The sequence below is a fragment of the Pelobates fuscus genome, chromosome 6 (genome assembly GCF_036172605.1).
Source record: "Pelobates fuscus isolate aPelFus1 chromosome 6, aPelFus1.pri, whole genome shotgun sequence".
Lineage (NCBI taxonomy): Eukaryota > Metazoa > Chordata > Amphibia > Anura > Pelobatidae > Pelobates > Pelobates fuscus.
In genome coordinates this window covers 127,254,062-127,270,877 of record NC_086322.1, presented here as the reverse complement: position 1 = coordinate 127,270,877, position 16,816 = coordinate 127,254,062, and the positions used below count along the sequence as shown (strand labels likewise).

Here is a 16,816-nt window from a genome sequence, read left to right as displayed (position 1 = left end):
CATGTATATATGTACAATTTTTATATTTGCTCCCCTATACTAATGTATGCTTTTCATTGTTTACCATACTATATCATGAAAACTTGTTTCTTTCCCATGCATTTTTAAATCAAAGAAGTCACATTTATCCATCTATTTAATCTATTCCCGATTTATGCTTTCTATGTATTAGACACTAAAGTGACGTTAAAGTTTTGAAGTTTAAAACTGCAAAAAAACATAAATAAATAAATACATTCTGTTAACAGAGAAATTAATTGCAATTTATACAGAACAAGCACAAAAGATCAGTCTTCAGGGTTAGCAATTTAGCATTTAGCACTTTCCCTTAATGTAAGATTTAGCAACCAGACACATTTGATGGGAAAGAGAACAATTTACAAGAGAGTTCTTAATCAAATGTGTATGTATAATACAGGCGTCATTATATCAGTCTTCGTGTTAATTTCTCATGTGGGAATTCACTTTTTGTAGTGCAAGTTTGCAACACGAAATAATTCTACTTCACAGTGTAGGTTTCATCGTGTTATTTTTGACATTGCTATTATCTGATTGGTGTTAAATAGAGGGCTCGGAATGTTATGTCCAATGCTACGAGCCTGGTCTAAAAGTTTTTTTTGCTACTGTATGACATGCGATGGTTTGGAATGGACAGGGCAGCAACATGCACAGCCACCCTACTGCCCCCAATGACTCTTGCTGCATCGGATAATGCTAGCATATGAGTCCACATGTGTAGTTGCAGCTGACTGTGGAATCCATACTTGCACTAATTCACACAATGGAAGTCAGAATTAATAAGATGGGAGTAATATTTTAGCTATACACTTGCTACCGTAGCACAATATATAGATAAATGTGTAATTATTAAGTAAACTATTTTAGAGTTGATGCCTTATCAACCCTGGTGCTACTGCTACAATAAGCTTCTGTCTGAACTGAATTTCCACTCACCAAGGGTACATTTCTACTCCCTGTAATACATTTGGCAACTCTGAATCACAGAAACACTACCTATACGAAATGTTTGCCATCTGTTAAGACAATTGATATGCAGCATTCACAAGCTGTTTTTAGATATACCCCAAAGATAATACAGCCAAGCAGGTGTTCTTTGGGGGTATATGTACTAAATAGTGTTTTTGCCAGTGGAGGTTTCCTTTAACCGCTTAAGGACACATGACATGTGTGACATGTCATGATTCCCTTTTATTCCAGAAGTTTGGTCCTTAAGGGGTTAACTTTCGTTAGCTGCAGAAATGGCATCTGCAGCTAATAAACACCCACCCCTTTTTTCCTCGTTAGTGCTGAATATCATTAAGAAGCATTATGAATAAGTCTCCAGTTAAAAACTTCTCATAGATATGGATGTTTTTTTTAAGGTTTTGGGTTTGTATTAGTACACGTATCTGTATTAGCTCATGTGTACTTTTGTTTCCAATAAAATTGTGGATGCTATAAAATGCTATTGCATACATTCCAACAATTGAAATTGACAAAGAGGGACAATTTAGGTTTAGGAGTTTGAATAGTGCTATGGCCAGGGACAGGGCTATTCTTAGCAATTTTAAGTGACTTACTAATAACAATTTATGGAACTAAAATGTAATTTTGAACAAGAACAATGCGTCTTATTTATTCAGACTGATTTCTAAACATATTTATTTTAATTTAAAGACACATTGGTATAAGTATTATGTTGTGGAGCAAGGGTTGGCAACGTTTTTGCACTTAATTTGATAGCACATCAATTTCCACTAGAATGACTTTCTTTTCTCTGGCCTCTGCATCTAGGTAGGGCACAGGTGAGAAATCAGAACTAATTTTAGTGTCTTCTTTATCAGGGAGTGAAAGGGCTAAATTGTGTGCCACGACTTTGACACAATGTATATAACACAGCTCGGACAATGCATGTTGGGTAGCATGTTGTGCGTGCTGATGTCTAATATAAAAGCTGCAGAAGACATGTGGGCTAGCACACTGTGTGTGCTGACACCAAACATAAAAGTTGAACAAAACTAATATTGCCAGCCACAAAGAGAGTATTCCACCTGTGTGATTGACAACTCTGGTTGCCTATGTACACACAGGAAAACAATAGGCATTACTCTCTGGTATTGACCGTTTTTAACCCCTTAAGGACACATGACATGTGTGACATGTGATGATTCCCTTTAATTCCAGAAGTTTGGTCCTTAACGGGTTAAAAAGAAAGGCTGCAAGGACAGGGTCTTTGCACTATGACTACTTCACTATGACACAATGGTTATGGTGCTTTGAGTGTTCCTTTAACACTGTAAAATACAGATAAAGCACACAGTAAACTTAATATAAAGAAATGTAAGATTTTATAAACCAAAGTCTTATTTTTAATTTTTATCAAAGATGGTCTAGTAGAATTAAATATTCCTTAATCTGCCTCAAAACTCAGGGAGCAAATAACAATGTGACTGTTTTGTTATTTTGTTTATCCAATATTTAAATGTGAACACAAGATATATTAGAATTATGGTTATAGCAAGTCTTTCAAACTGTTTTTCGACAAAATAATGTGACAACATAGCTGGAAAAATATATTATTTACATTGGAACTGTGCTGAGAATTGGATATGCTAATGCCACAGTTGGGTAACTTTAATTTTGCAGTCTGCCCTTTTATAGTTACTCATTTGCATTTTTACAAGGGAAAACATCTTAAAAGCACACCGGGGTCCACTAAGAAAAAAGAAAGAAACTTTGGTAACTCACTTATACCAGTAAAAATGCATATCTAACAGAATAAATGCAAATTGAGAACCACATAATAACTCCTCATTTCCAAAGTACCTCAGCTAAACTATTTAGATTGGGAATATTTTCTAAGCATAATATATGGATTTGTATATATAATACATTGATACTCTTATCCCCAAAGCAACTGTAGCCTAATGAAGCAGTTTCTGTGTGTAAATCATGCCCCTGCAAGTCTCACTGGTCAATTCTCTGCCATTTAGGAGTTTAAGCGGATTTATCCACAGCCTTTGTCAACTCGGTCATTGTCTGTATGCACCTCTTTCCAGTGTTTTGTCACTTCTGGGAGCAGTGTGAAACTGACAATTTGTGTTGACTCTTGCAAGAGTTAACACAGGTCCATTTGAGTTCTTGTGGGTTTGCATCATTTAACATTCACGTCCAATGAAGAGCAGGACGTGGAACTCCCGGTGCTGTCATCTAAGTAACAACAAAAAGGTGGCACCATGAGAGAACACCAGGCAGAATTGGCATAATGCTGCAAAATGTAAGTTGCTACCTGAAATAGTTATGTGAGGGTTGAGGGAGCGGGGTGGGGGGGGGTGGGGGGGGGCGGGGGATTCTATTGTGAGGCTAGGGGCCAGATCCTAAAAATAACAGATCTGCTTTAAATTACTTTTGTCTCTGCAGTCATAGCCACACTTTCCCTTCCTGGGACACACACAGCCTCAAAGAAGAAATGTTTTCTTATCAATTGGTCTGATAATTGAGCTTTAATTATACTTCTTTCTATATTTATAGCACTGTAGCATATACACAGTGTAACAGTTGTTACAACATTATAGAAAATAATATGCAAAAAAAGTCCATCAAAAATATGCAGTTTGTTTTCCTTCTCCTTTTTCTTTCAGTCTTTCTTTTGTCTTTCCTTATTATTATACAACTCGCCTATAATAAAATTATTGTGGGAATTTTTGTGGAGAGAAGAAAAAAACAATAAATAAAAAATATGACAGAAACCAAATATGGACCAAGCCAGGAGTGGAATTCTGTAGATCAGAATTTTAGATAGAATAGCAGTTATATGGGGATTTATCCAGGGTATTGCAGCCTATTCGAGCCACCAGCAAAAAAAAAGGGATTTAAAAAAAAAAAAAAGTCTTGATATAACAAATGCAGCAGCTAATGTATGTATAATTCTCCAACGAGGTTAGGGTGAGGTAGGGGTGAGGATATAGTGCAAGGAGTCTCAATCCTGATATAAGCAGCTATCATTTATATAATTCCTTCCTGTTGTGCTTCTGGGTGATACTCGATTGGTGAGAAGCCCTTAACAGGGGACCGCCAAACTGTGTCCCACCTGCAACGCTGTACCTATACAGAAACTCCGACTCTCACTATGTCACAATAGATCCGTGCTGCCACCGATTCTACCCTTGCTTCTGTGTAGCCGTGTACAGGTTTGCTTTATTTTTTTCAGGGTATATATAGGCGCCTTCACCCAGCCTTTTTCCTTCACCGCTTATTTCCAACTTCCAAATTCCTTCAGAACTTTGTGCTTCAGGTTCAGATTCAGCTTTGGTACTCACTTCAGCATGCCCGATGTCTCTCCCATAGACTTCCTCCGCACCTCACTTCCGGCAGTGAGCGTACGTGCTACATGCTACGTCATCTTCTTTTCAGAGGAGACCGAAAATCCGTGGTACAGATTTTTAGAAGGGAAGATACAGAAAGAAAAGGAAAAAGGAAAAGGGGAAAAGAGGAAAAAAAAGAAAGGGGAAGTAAAGAAAAAGGAAAAGGGAAGGAAGAAGGAAAATTTGATTGAAAAGAAGAGGAATATAAGAGATCAGATAGGAAATTAAAAGGAAAAGAAGACAAAATACATAGAAGAGATTATAATAATTAAAACCTAAAGAAGAAAGAGAATGGGGGAAAAAGAAAGGATAAAGGGGAGGGAAGGAAGGAGAATATGAGAAAAAAACAGGGAAACAAGGGGAAAAAAGTAGGAAAGAAGTAAAAAAGAGAGGGAAAAAAGGAAAAAAGGAAGATTAAAAAAGGAAGAAAGAGGAGAGTAAGGGGAAGGAAAAGGAAAATGAAAGAAGAAAAGAAAGGATAAAAAAGTGGGAAAATAAAAGGAAAAAGGGAAAAGGAAGAGGTAGAAAAAAAAGGGAAAGAAAAGGGGAAAAAACAAGGAATATAAAAGAAGGGTGAAAAAGAAAATGGAAAAAGAAAAGGGAAAGGGAAAGGGAATAAAAAAAATCAAGTAAAGAAGAGTAAAGATAAAATGGCCCCAAAAAAGAAAAAGAAAAAAACACTACTTCTGAAAATAACAAAGGTATTAGCACCTTCTATTCTTAAAAAATGATTGAGACTAATAGGAAATCTCTTTCCAAAGATCAACATGAAGAATCTCTACTTTGATACAACGCAATATCAGGATACAGATAACTCCTCCTCTAAATATAACCCAACAGATACTAGAAGAATCTCTAAATAAATGATATACCAAAATAAAGATCTTGATATCTCAACGTTCAAGCAGGAACTTACCCAGCTAAATACCAGATTTACAGAGCAAACACAATTAACCCAGTAACTGCAAGATAAACATAACAATTTACTTTCATCTAATAAAATTTTAGAAGAAAGAATCAATAAATTAGAAAATAAAATAATGGATATAGAAGATCGATCCAGAAGAAACAATATAAAAATAAGAGGAGCACCTGAATCTATCAATCTATCTTCTTGAGCAATATCTACTATCCCTTTTTGCGTCTGTAATACCATCCCAACAATTGGGTAATTACCCCTTCGAGAGATTTCACCCACTCTACAAGCCACAAAATATTTCTACCTCATCATCAAGAAATACAATAGTAATCCAAGCAATTCAGAAATCTCCTTTCACAGATCCTCAATATACGGATACTAAATTATTCCCTGACTTATCACCAGCAACACGGAAAGCAAGAAGGAAATTTAATGAGACCACAGCAACTCTCAGAGCAAACAACATTATATATAAATGGAACTTTCCAGTAGCTCTTGTAGTATCTTATCAAGATCAGTCCTACATATTTAAAGATCCAAAAATGGCAAAAGAAGCGATCTTAAAATGGAAACGTTAAGATTAATTTAACTAATGATAATTGGGGTGGAGGGGGAATTCTCTCCCCTGCCCATCACTCTCCGCTCTAATTTTTTGCTTTGATGTTCAGGTTATTGTTTGGTTGGGTAGAGATTTATTACCAAATCTGGGTATTATCCGTTTTTTTGAGTTGTGACTTTAAGAATATACAGTGGGATACTAATCTACTATTCTAATCTGCTCTTAAAAGAGTTCTATAATGGGATGAAACTATTTGTTAAATGAAGGTCTCGCTATGATTCTTTTTTTCTAGGGCAGGTTAGAGTGTGAGAGAGTGATGTAGAATTGGGAGATCTAAAAGGTGATGATTAATGTATTAAAACCTAAAGAATGGAGATAATGTTTCTCTTCACTACAGAGATAAAAATTTAATTATTTATTCATTTAACTCTTCTTCTTTCTATTTTTTGTTTTATCATTCCCAATATGATATGCCCCTCTAGTTACTATCTAATCCTCATCAACTGCATAAAAAAATAGCAGGTATCAGTTAAATATGAAGTTGTATTCAACTCTTTGTGTAGTATTGAAAAATATATTTAAAAGGTATGAACAAAAACTTGTTGTTTTATGTTTGTTAATGTAGTGGTACTGCAGTGTCAAGACTCGATATACAGAGGTAATACGGTATAATATGCCACTTAGGTGCATGTCTTGGAATATTCAAGGTTTGAACTCACTCTAAAAACGCTGTGCATTGGGTAAATCTTTTAAGGTTAATAGGTTGGATATAGCCTTTATCCAGGAAACCCACTGGATAACATTCTCCTCCAAACTACGGCATTTCAATAATTTCCCAATTGTCTATTCAGCTAATTTGGAGGGAAATCATAAAAAAGGGGAGTAGCCATTTTTGTCTCAAAAAATCTTACATTTTAAAACATACATTCTGAAAATGATTCAGACGGTAGATTTTTTTGACAGAAAAGGATATGGCATATACTGCGCCCAAAATCATACGTACATAAAACTTCAGAGCTGTGAACCTCAGGATTACAATAATCAATAATGGTACAGTACAGTATGGTAAAGTGCAAATTGTGTATATAGTAGCAATAGGAGAACAACTCACATTTAATAGTGCTATATTAGAGCTCTGCTGTATTGTGCGTGGATGGTACAATTCCCGTCTAAGGATATATGATGGTATAGGTATTCAGTGGTGTATTTAGGGTTTGTGCTGCCCTAGGCAGGACAGTGCTCGGGGTCCCCCAATTTTAATTTTCCCCACCCCTTCCTGTCAAGGCCGCACTTTGACTAATAGACACTCACTTACTGACAGACACATGCACTCACTGACAGATGCATACACTCATTGACAGGCACACACTCTCATATACATTGACAAACAATGATATACACATATACTATTACTTGGACACACACAGACAGACGCACACTCACTGACAGACGCATATACTCACTGACAGACACACACTCTCATATACACTGACAAACAATGACATAAACACACACTATTACTTGGACACACACTGACAGATGCACACTCTCACTGACATACGCATGCACTCACTGAGACGCACGCATTCACTGACCGACACATACACACTCACTGACCATCACATACACACTCACTGACCGACACACACACACATTCACTCACATAGACACACACACTTACAGACATACACACATTCACTTACAGACACACACACATACACAATTACAGACACACACACACATTCACTTACACACACACACATACACACTCACAGACACACACAGACACACTCACAGACACACACAGACATTTCCACTAACACTAGGCCTGCTCTAGCTATCACAGCATGGGTGGTATAATCCCCACATCAGGATTTGATGGTACCAGGTAACAAGCAGGAGACAAATAGTTATATGTAAAAATAACTATTTATTATAAAAAACATAGGAACAATAAAAGTATCCTAAGGTAGAGTAAGATTGTCCCACTCGACACGTTTCGCCTGTCCAGAGGCTTTTTCTAAAGTGTGGTCTGAATAGGCTAATGGGATGCATGCTTGGAACGCACGCAACATCAAAAATGGTGTGTGTTGCATTCCAATGCTAATACATATTTTAGATCGTTAAAATCTCTAAAAAGTAATGGTCAATCTTCTATGTATATTATACACCTTTTATATATGCATAGCATAATAGCCTAATGGCCATAATATAGGGTAAATTGATTAAATGAATCAGTATTATACTAAGCATCCAAATACCTTCATATTTAATAAGAGTAGGGTATCTTAGTGTGAGCTTAAAAATACATGTATAGGCAAGACAAATGAGTTTTCCACAATTGCACAGATCTCCAAAATGTTTCAATTAAAAGGGGGGAATCTGCATATGTGGATCACTTAACAGGCATTTTAAAATATATAAAATAATATGTATAAAGAAATACATATATAAATACATATGAAGACATATATATATTAGAGATGTCGCGAATTTTCCGTTCGCAAACGGCGAATGCGAATTTCCGCAAATGTTCGCGAACGGGCGAACCGGGCGAACCGCCATAGACTTCAATAGGCAGGCGAATTTTAAAACCCACAGGGACTCTTTCTGGCCACAATAGTGATGGAAAAGTTGTTTCAAGGGGACTAACACCTTGACTGTGGCATGCCGGAGGGGGATCCATGGCAAAACTCCCATGGAAAATTACATAGTTGATGCAGAGTCTGGTTTTAATCCATAAAGGGCATAAATCACCTAACATTCCTAAATTGTTTGGAATAACATGCTTTAAAACATCAGGTATGATGTTGTATCGATCAGGTAGTGTAAAGGTTACGCCCGCTTCACAGTGACAGACCAAACTCCCCGTTTAACGCACCGCAAACAACCGCAAACAGTCAATTTGCACAACCGCAAACTCCCCATTTGCACAAGGTTGGATACCAAGCTAGCCATGTCCTGTTCCTTGTCCTCACTGATGTCATTGAAGGTCTCTTCCTCCACCCAGCCACGTACAACACCAAGGGTCCCCGAAAGGTGACAACAAGCCCCCTGGGACGCCTGCTGTGTTTGGTCTTCCACCTCCTCAAAGCCACCTTCCTCCTCTGACTCTGACAGTTTAATCCCTGTTATGTCCCCGATCAGGGGACGTGTATATGGCATAGATTTTAGGAACCGGGAGATGGAAAAAGATGCTTGGTCGGTCCTCCTACTTCAAATTTGGGGCACTGCGCGTGCAATCTAATGTGCCACCAGATAGGAGTGGTGTGTTAAGTAGTACTATTCTTATCAGTTTAATCCCTGTTACGTCCCCCTCATCAGGCTTTTTTTAGTCGAATGTATCGCCCACTGTCAGTCCCTTCGGGATCCATCCCTCATTCATCTTAATAAAGGTGAGGTAATCTAGACTTTTTTGACCTAGGCGACTTCTCTTCTCAGTGACAATACCTCCTGCTGCACTGAAGGTCCTTTCTGACAGGACACTTGAAGCGGGGCAGGCCAGAAGTTCTATCGCAAATTGGGATAGCTCAGGCCACAGGTCAAGCCTGCACACCCAGTAGTCAAGGGGTTCATCGCTCCTCAGAGTGTTGATATCTGCAGTTAAGGCGAGGTAGTCTGCTACCTGTCGGTCGAGTCATTCTCTGAGGGTGGACCCCGAAGGGCTGTGGCGATGCGTAGGACTTAAAAAGCTCCGCATGTCCTCCATCAACAACACATCTGTAAAGTGTCCTGTCCTTGCCGTCGTGGGAGGAGGAGGATTACTTTCACCTCTTCCCTTGTTAGATTCCCGTTGTGCTGTGACATCACCCTTATTCGCTGTGTAAAGCATACTTTTTAATTTATTTTGGAACTGCTGCATCCTTTCCGACTTGCGGTAATTCGGTAACATTTCAGGCACTTTCTGCTTATACTCTATTTAAAATGGTCAATATTTATGCTCCTAATGATTTTTCAATGGGTTTCCTGGAAGATTGCATCTCTAAGGTAAATAAGGTTAAATGTGGCAGCCTTATTATTGGAGGTGACTTTAATTGTGTCCTCAACCCAAAATTAGATAAAAGTAACAACAATAAAAATGATTGGGATCCTAAAACGAAAAAAGCAGCATTTTTTTTAAAATAAATTCTAGACCAAAAATTTTCTATGTGACTGCTGGAGAACTTTTAATCCAAGTTAATCCAAGGCCAGACCTTTTGGACCTAATTATTGAATCTAGGATGGCCCAATTATTCTGTGAGATCATGTGCCAGTTTTTTTGGTTATTACAACTCCTTCTACTTTTAAAATTAGAAATAGATGGAAACTGAATGAAAGTCTTTCGCTAATTGATAATGTACATACAGAATTAGCATCGCAATTAGACCAATTTATCAATACTAACGATAATGGGGAAGTATCTATGCTTACAGTATGGTGTTTAAGACATAAGAAAAATAAAGAAGACTCAATATCTAAATTATACATTGATCTAGCAAAAATGGAAAGTATAAACAAGGAACAAATAACCCAGGATACTACCAATAATATTTTCAGTCTGAAACAAGCTATCAATAAAAAGATCTTTGAGGATGTCAATAATCAAATCATATTTCTCAAACAAAAATGGTAGCACAATAACAATAATGTTAGTAAAAAGTATTTAAATACACATTTTTGTTTTATCTATGAACATTCTATTTATTGGTATCTAGATAGATTGGGATCTAAGGGCCCAATAAACCAGACCTCTTAAACTATTGGATGGAGAGTCTGATGCTCAAAAAATCCCTTCTATTATACAATGGGAAATGGATCTCAATATATCGTATACCACATACGAATGGTATCAAACCACTATTCAATTAAAAAAAATATATATATATATTGTATCTTGCTGTTAGAACTCCACCAAAAGATTATATATCGGTGGTACTTGGTTCTGTCAAAAGTTCATTAAATATATGAAGCATATTCACCTTTATGCTGGAGATGTAAAAAGAGATAGGTATGATATTTCATATTTGGTATAGTTGTGATATTTTAAAAGAAACTATAGTCCGTATATCCACTGTGATTTCGGATTTAATCCCGGACATTATAATTCTTACACCTTCACTTTTTCTGTTTAATTTAGATTTTCCCTTAATGGGAAAAAAAAATATATATATATATATACCTAATTACCCGTATTCTTTTTGCATCTAAGATAACATAGCTCGTAATTGGAAATCTAGCCAACCCCCTATATGGCAAGATATAATAAACCAGTTAGACTTTCAATATTCAATGGAGAACAACTTTATAGGCATATCGGGAAAATATTCCTCTTGTCGAGATCTATGGTGCCCTTAGCTTATATATAGGAATAAGGGTAACCTATCTTAGATATTAGAAATTAGAAGACAGGGGACAGGAAAGGAAAGGATATAGAGAAGTGATATAAAAGGAGAGAAAAAAAACATTAGGGAAAAGGGAAATAGGGATAACGGGGAAATAAAAGAGAGGAAAGGGAAAAAAAAGGAAAAAAGAAAAATGGAAAATAAACCTTGGAATTACATGACTACACATATTTTATCTTGTCCTCGACACTGCAGTCCTATTTATTTTTTATTTTCTATTGTATATGTGTTTATCACTGTCTAATTGTTATTTCATTGCCTTAAATAAGGGAAACACTGTGATGATGCGCATGTGCATTGTTGGCAATGGCTACTGTAATTGTACTTAAAAAATATAAATAGAGAAAATACATGCAAAAACAAATGAAAACAAAATAAATGCAGCGTTCGTAAGATGAAAGGACTTTGAATATGCCTTACAAATAATCACATAATTATAAATAATTCACCCATTATTTGACACAAGGTAAATGAGATGTTATTGAAATTAATTGGAATAATAGTTCTGACAGCAAGAATCACGTGGATTGAAAGACGAAGAAGGCAAATGCAAGCAATTTTGGTCAGCTGATGGGAAAATAAAAGGCAATTCTTCTGAGAGTATGATAACAAAAAGTAAGAAATGTATACAAAGCTTCTACACTTTGGGGGCAGTTGACCACTTGTGTGCTAGGTAGAGGTATAGTGAAGGTGGGACAGAAGGGGGCAGATGACACCAGGTCTGATGTGGCATAGGCCAGCATAGTTACATTGTAATAAAACTACAAGGGATCAATGCAGAGTATGTATTTGATAAAGCTCCCTCGCGGTTGTCAGTAATGCATGTCATTATATATTTAATATCTATGACCCCCCCCCATCATCTTTTGCTTGCCCCAGGCCCCTCAAACTGTGGAGGAGTTAACAGACCATTTTTTTTTACTCCTCCCATGTCCAGTGTGCAACATATGATCCATTAAAGCCATAGGCATAGAGAGGCTCTGGCTCATCTGTACACTTACTGAGACCAGGGCAATAGGCAGCAGTGTATCCCCTCTCTCCATTGTACATAGCCTACAATGACATATTATTGTGTTTATTTGTGTGTATTTGTTAGTGTCTGTGTGCGTGTAAGTAAATAAATATGTATATTGGTCAGTGATTGTGTACCGATGAACATGTGGATATGAGCCTCTGTGTATCAGTGCGTATGTATGTGCCAGTTAGTGTGTTTGATTCAATTAGTTGTATGCCAATCTGTTTAGGGGGTACACATAAAAGATAAGCCCCATTAAGGATCTTCATCGATATGTGATCCATGTATACTTGGCTGAGAGTCATATCACCCTCAAAGCGGGGACATTTGAATACCAACCTCTCAGTTATGCATCACTGGGTCAAGGAGGAAATAAATGAGACAGGTTATCCTTGAGCCAATGGACATTTTAAATTCAAAAAGTTTTTATAAATGGATTTTGCCTTGATAGAGGCTTTCCACCTTGATAATTTAGTTGGGGTGAAATAAGAGGAGACTAATCCCACCTCAGCCATGATGGTGTAGCTATTAAGCTGTCAGTCATTCATCAAATCTTTCTGCATTCATTTTATAAAATATAGCATGTACCCTCCTATTTGTAATTTTAATGCAAGTAAACCTCATGTTTATGCTCTAATTATCACATCACTTTTGTTTGGTTTGTTCAAAAATAGAAGTTAATGTATCTCCCTAGGTAGCAGTTCAACATAATTTTCCTTTATTAGTGTGCTCCAACTCAATTTCTCTTTCTCCTGTACAAAGGACTGCAGAATAAGCCTTCAAACTCACACAAAAATACAAACAGTCCACACACACACAGTTCCCACAAACACAACACCACTGACAATCCACATACACACCCACAACCCCACAAGCAGCCTCTCATGCGCAATGCCACAAGCAGCCCCACACATATATACACCAAACAAACAAACAATGTGACATCATCCAGACACACAATTTCACAAGCAGTGCCCATACACAGCCCACATTCTAGGTATCATACACAATACCACAGACTACTCATGAACATATACAATATAACAGTCCTCATACACACAAATACAAAGATATAAAGCAACTGCAGAAATAACACAAGCAGAACACGGCAACATACACACCAAAGTTTAAAATAGGACCGGTACACCAAGGGTCTTCAAAATTTTGATTTAGCACAGTACTACTAAAAGCTTGCCTACCCCTGTACTACATAATTTAATCTGTATACTTGTTATGGTAGGCCATGCCCCACCTTTTGTTCTTATGCAATACATTTATTTCATCACAATTATATATGTTTTTAAACATGTTTCACAGAGCTTTCAAAAAAATATTAATGATAAAATTTATCATATTTACAGTATACGTCAGCTTTGACATTCGATGCAGTCCAAGTAATGACAGAAGCATTCCGTAGTTTACGCAAACAAAGAATAGAAATCTCAAGAAGAGGCAATGCTGGGGATTGTCTTGCAAATCCTGCTGTTCCATGGGGACATGGAGTAGAAATTGAAAGAGCATTAAAACAGGTAATAATCACAGTTATATTTTAAACCATTCCTATTTGGTAATTTATTGCATTTTAGGAAGAGGGATACAATTCTTCTCGCACTCTTACTTTTTAATATGATTTCCCAAACAGGTTCAAGTAGAGGGATTAACTGGAAATATAAAATTTGATCAGAATGGTAAAAGAGTTAATTACACGATCAACATTATGGAACTTAAAAGCAATGGTCCTCGTAAGGTAACATGATCAACAAATACAAACATACTTTTCTCCTGCACTTTTATTTTTCTGTTTTTTTTGTATTACTGATAGTATACTAAATTTCTGTGTAAAATGTACTCTGTATTATGTCAGTTTATTTTTAACAAATGGAGTAGTACGCTTACAGTTTTTATGCCAAGGTGATCAACTCCTTCCTAATAAGATACTTGCAGAATGCATTTTGAGGACTTTATTTCATAACTGCTTTGATAATTTAACTGGTTGGGGTGATTTGACTAGGTGTTTATGTTGTAGACTCAAAATTACTCTATTGTATGTGTTGGCTTGTAGATGGAACGCTTTAATAATAGGAAGTTGTACCCACTACACAACCTTAAATTGGTTATTTATTATATAAGTGAGAAGTGCTGGGAATTCAAGCTAAATTCAGAGAGAATTTACAATTTAAGGCCAATATAAGCAAATTGAAAAAATTTCCAAGTCTGCTATTTTGCCTACTTTTGCCTTAAAATTAATAAATCATTTTAAATCCACTCTGAATTCTTAACAGTTCTCACTTTAGTAAATAATCTCAAATTTCTTCCAAATCAATTTGTTAGGACAAACATATCTTATCTTAGCAGAGGAGTATCTTACCTACTTATCATACCATTATAATATTTTAGAAAAAGAATAAAAACAGAACAAAAAATAAATGAATAAAACTGATAGATTTGTCACATATAACAGGGTAAAGACCCATATGATTTATTTGTCTATACTTTCTTATGCTATTTTGTTTGTTGATTGTTTTTGTCTGAAATTTATTTTGTGTTTGTCGGGACTGGCCAAGTTCATAACATCTCTTTCTTTCCTAGTAATTGTTCTTTCAATGTACTTTCACCCTGCTGTTTATTATTTTAATTCAACAGATTGGATATTGGAGTGAAGTTGACAAAATGGTTGTTACTATAACCGATGTTCTGTCTGCAAATGATTCCATGGGCCTTGAAAACAAAACTGTTATTGTTACTACTATTTTGGTAAGAACTAACAGCAATACTTTGTATGGTCTACAGCCTTTGCCAGCTTTATTTCAGTGCATTTAGTATATTTAACAGGGAAAAACAACGCTTTACACAAAGTCTATGCTATGTATTTTACTTTAAAGGGGCCATCTTGGTAAAATTTACTGAAAACCATTATCTTGCTGTTAAAAGTATAAGTCCTTTAAAAAAGCAATTTATTTAATACCTTGCTCTTTCCAGTGCCATACAGAGGGTAACATGGGAGTCAGTGGAATATTGGATTATACACTATCATCAAATATTTGACATTATGCTTGCTGAACATCTTCATTCGATTCTAAGCAGGCCCTAGAGATTATGAACATTACAGCATTCGAAATGTTTTTATAACCAGTGCTTGACTTAGCTCAGGAGAGTCCATTTTAACTGCAACAATTACCTTGTAATTCATCACTTTATTTAATGACGGTAATCTGAGTATAAGTTTCATGCCATTTCAGTTAAAAATTCATAAACATTGAGTATTTTTGTTCTATAAATACTGTTTCATTACATATTATTTTCATGAATTGTATATCAAAGGACAGTTTATAAAAATTAGATGTTCATTTTCCATGGAGTTACATTTAAAAAGATATACTTTGTTTTATGCAGATAGACTCTTGTCATAACACTAATTCAAAGCTACCTTTATTTAGGGCATGTTTTTCTAAGTTTTAATGCCAAGCTGATTCGGTATAACCCCTCAAAAAGTAAAAGTGCATACATCTTCTCTCCTAAATAAATAATAAAAAAAGCTATATGCATCGGTGTAGACAGATGTGTGCTCTAGGCAAAATGCCAAATGTAGTCTTATGTCCCCACTCATTGAATTTTGCTTGTTATGACATTCCTCCTTAGCAAGTGTACATGCTCGGAATTATGATTAGAATTATTTACTGATGGACTCAGGAAGGGGTCAGTTATAGCATACGGTTTAATACTGTTAAATAAAAACAATCTGTTTGATGACAGAGAGCCCTAATTGTAGAAAGAAAAAATAAGTTTAAAAGTCCTTAAATAAGAACAAAAACATTTATATTGGTTTATATGCATATCTGTATAAAAGATAACCCAGATGTGGACTTATTGCTTAGTATGCCTATGACCCTAAGAGACCCAGCCGTTGAAGACTACAAAAGGCCAAAATATGCATGTGACATTTCTTAGAGAGGCAGATCAGACTTCTTTCAGATTGAAATTGATCTTACGGTGGAAATAATCTCATCTGTGTACTGGGAGGTCTCCTCTGGAATGGTGAATTAGAACTAGTTGCAAAAATATTCTGAGTATACACAGTCACTTAAAAAGGGATAATGCAAAACAAATAAAAAATAAACATTTGTTCATTTATTTTTATTTTTTGTACAAAAATGTGTTTAGATTTAATTCAGGGGAGAAAGTTGATAAAAAAATACATTCATTATAAACATGTAATGCCAACATGTATTTATATATCTATTGTTCACAGCAAATCTTGCCACTACCAGAGGCCTTGCATCTAAGAATGCTTCTATTAGATTATAGGAGTTTGGAGATTTAAAGACATGCAGGGCATTTTATAATGCTTGTATCACTACACAGTAACCGCACAGTAATTACAGTTTAAAAATAATGTTAAAAATACACAAATCCCCAGATTTACAGAAATATGCCCATTCCCAAAGCAAGGATCATTACTGTTTTTTTGTAATCTCAAAAATCATATATCACTTTGTTTCATATTGCTGTGCATGATGGTAACCGAAGCAAAACCTAAAATTAAGAATTTGATTATCCTATTTTTTGGGAAACCCAAAA

The 16,816-nt window shown here is 35.8% G+C and overlaps 1 protein-coding gene across 5 annotated transcripts in view; it reads left to right on the top strand.

Annotated features, from left to right (window-relative positions):
• The window catches only part of GRIA2 (glutamate ionotropic receptor AMPA type subunit 2), a 145,375-nt gene that overhangs the window by 73,975 nt on the left and 54,584 nt on the right, over nt 1–16,816 (top strand). For all 5 annotated transcript variants that reach the window (XR_010091252.1, XM_063458238.1, XM_063458236.1 and 2 more), the window contains exons 7-9: nt 13,600–13,767; nt 13,881–13,985; nt 14,882–14,992. Coding sequence is in view for 4 of the 5 variants with exons in the window: in XM_063458238.1 (XP_063314308.1) it covers nt 13,600–13,767; nt 13,881–13,985; nt 14,882–14,992 (384 nt within the window). In the remaining variant the exon portion in view is untranslated. The remainder of the gene's footprint in view (nt 1–13,599; nt 13,768–13,880; nt 13,986–14,881; nt 14,993–16,816) is intronic.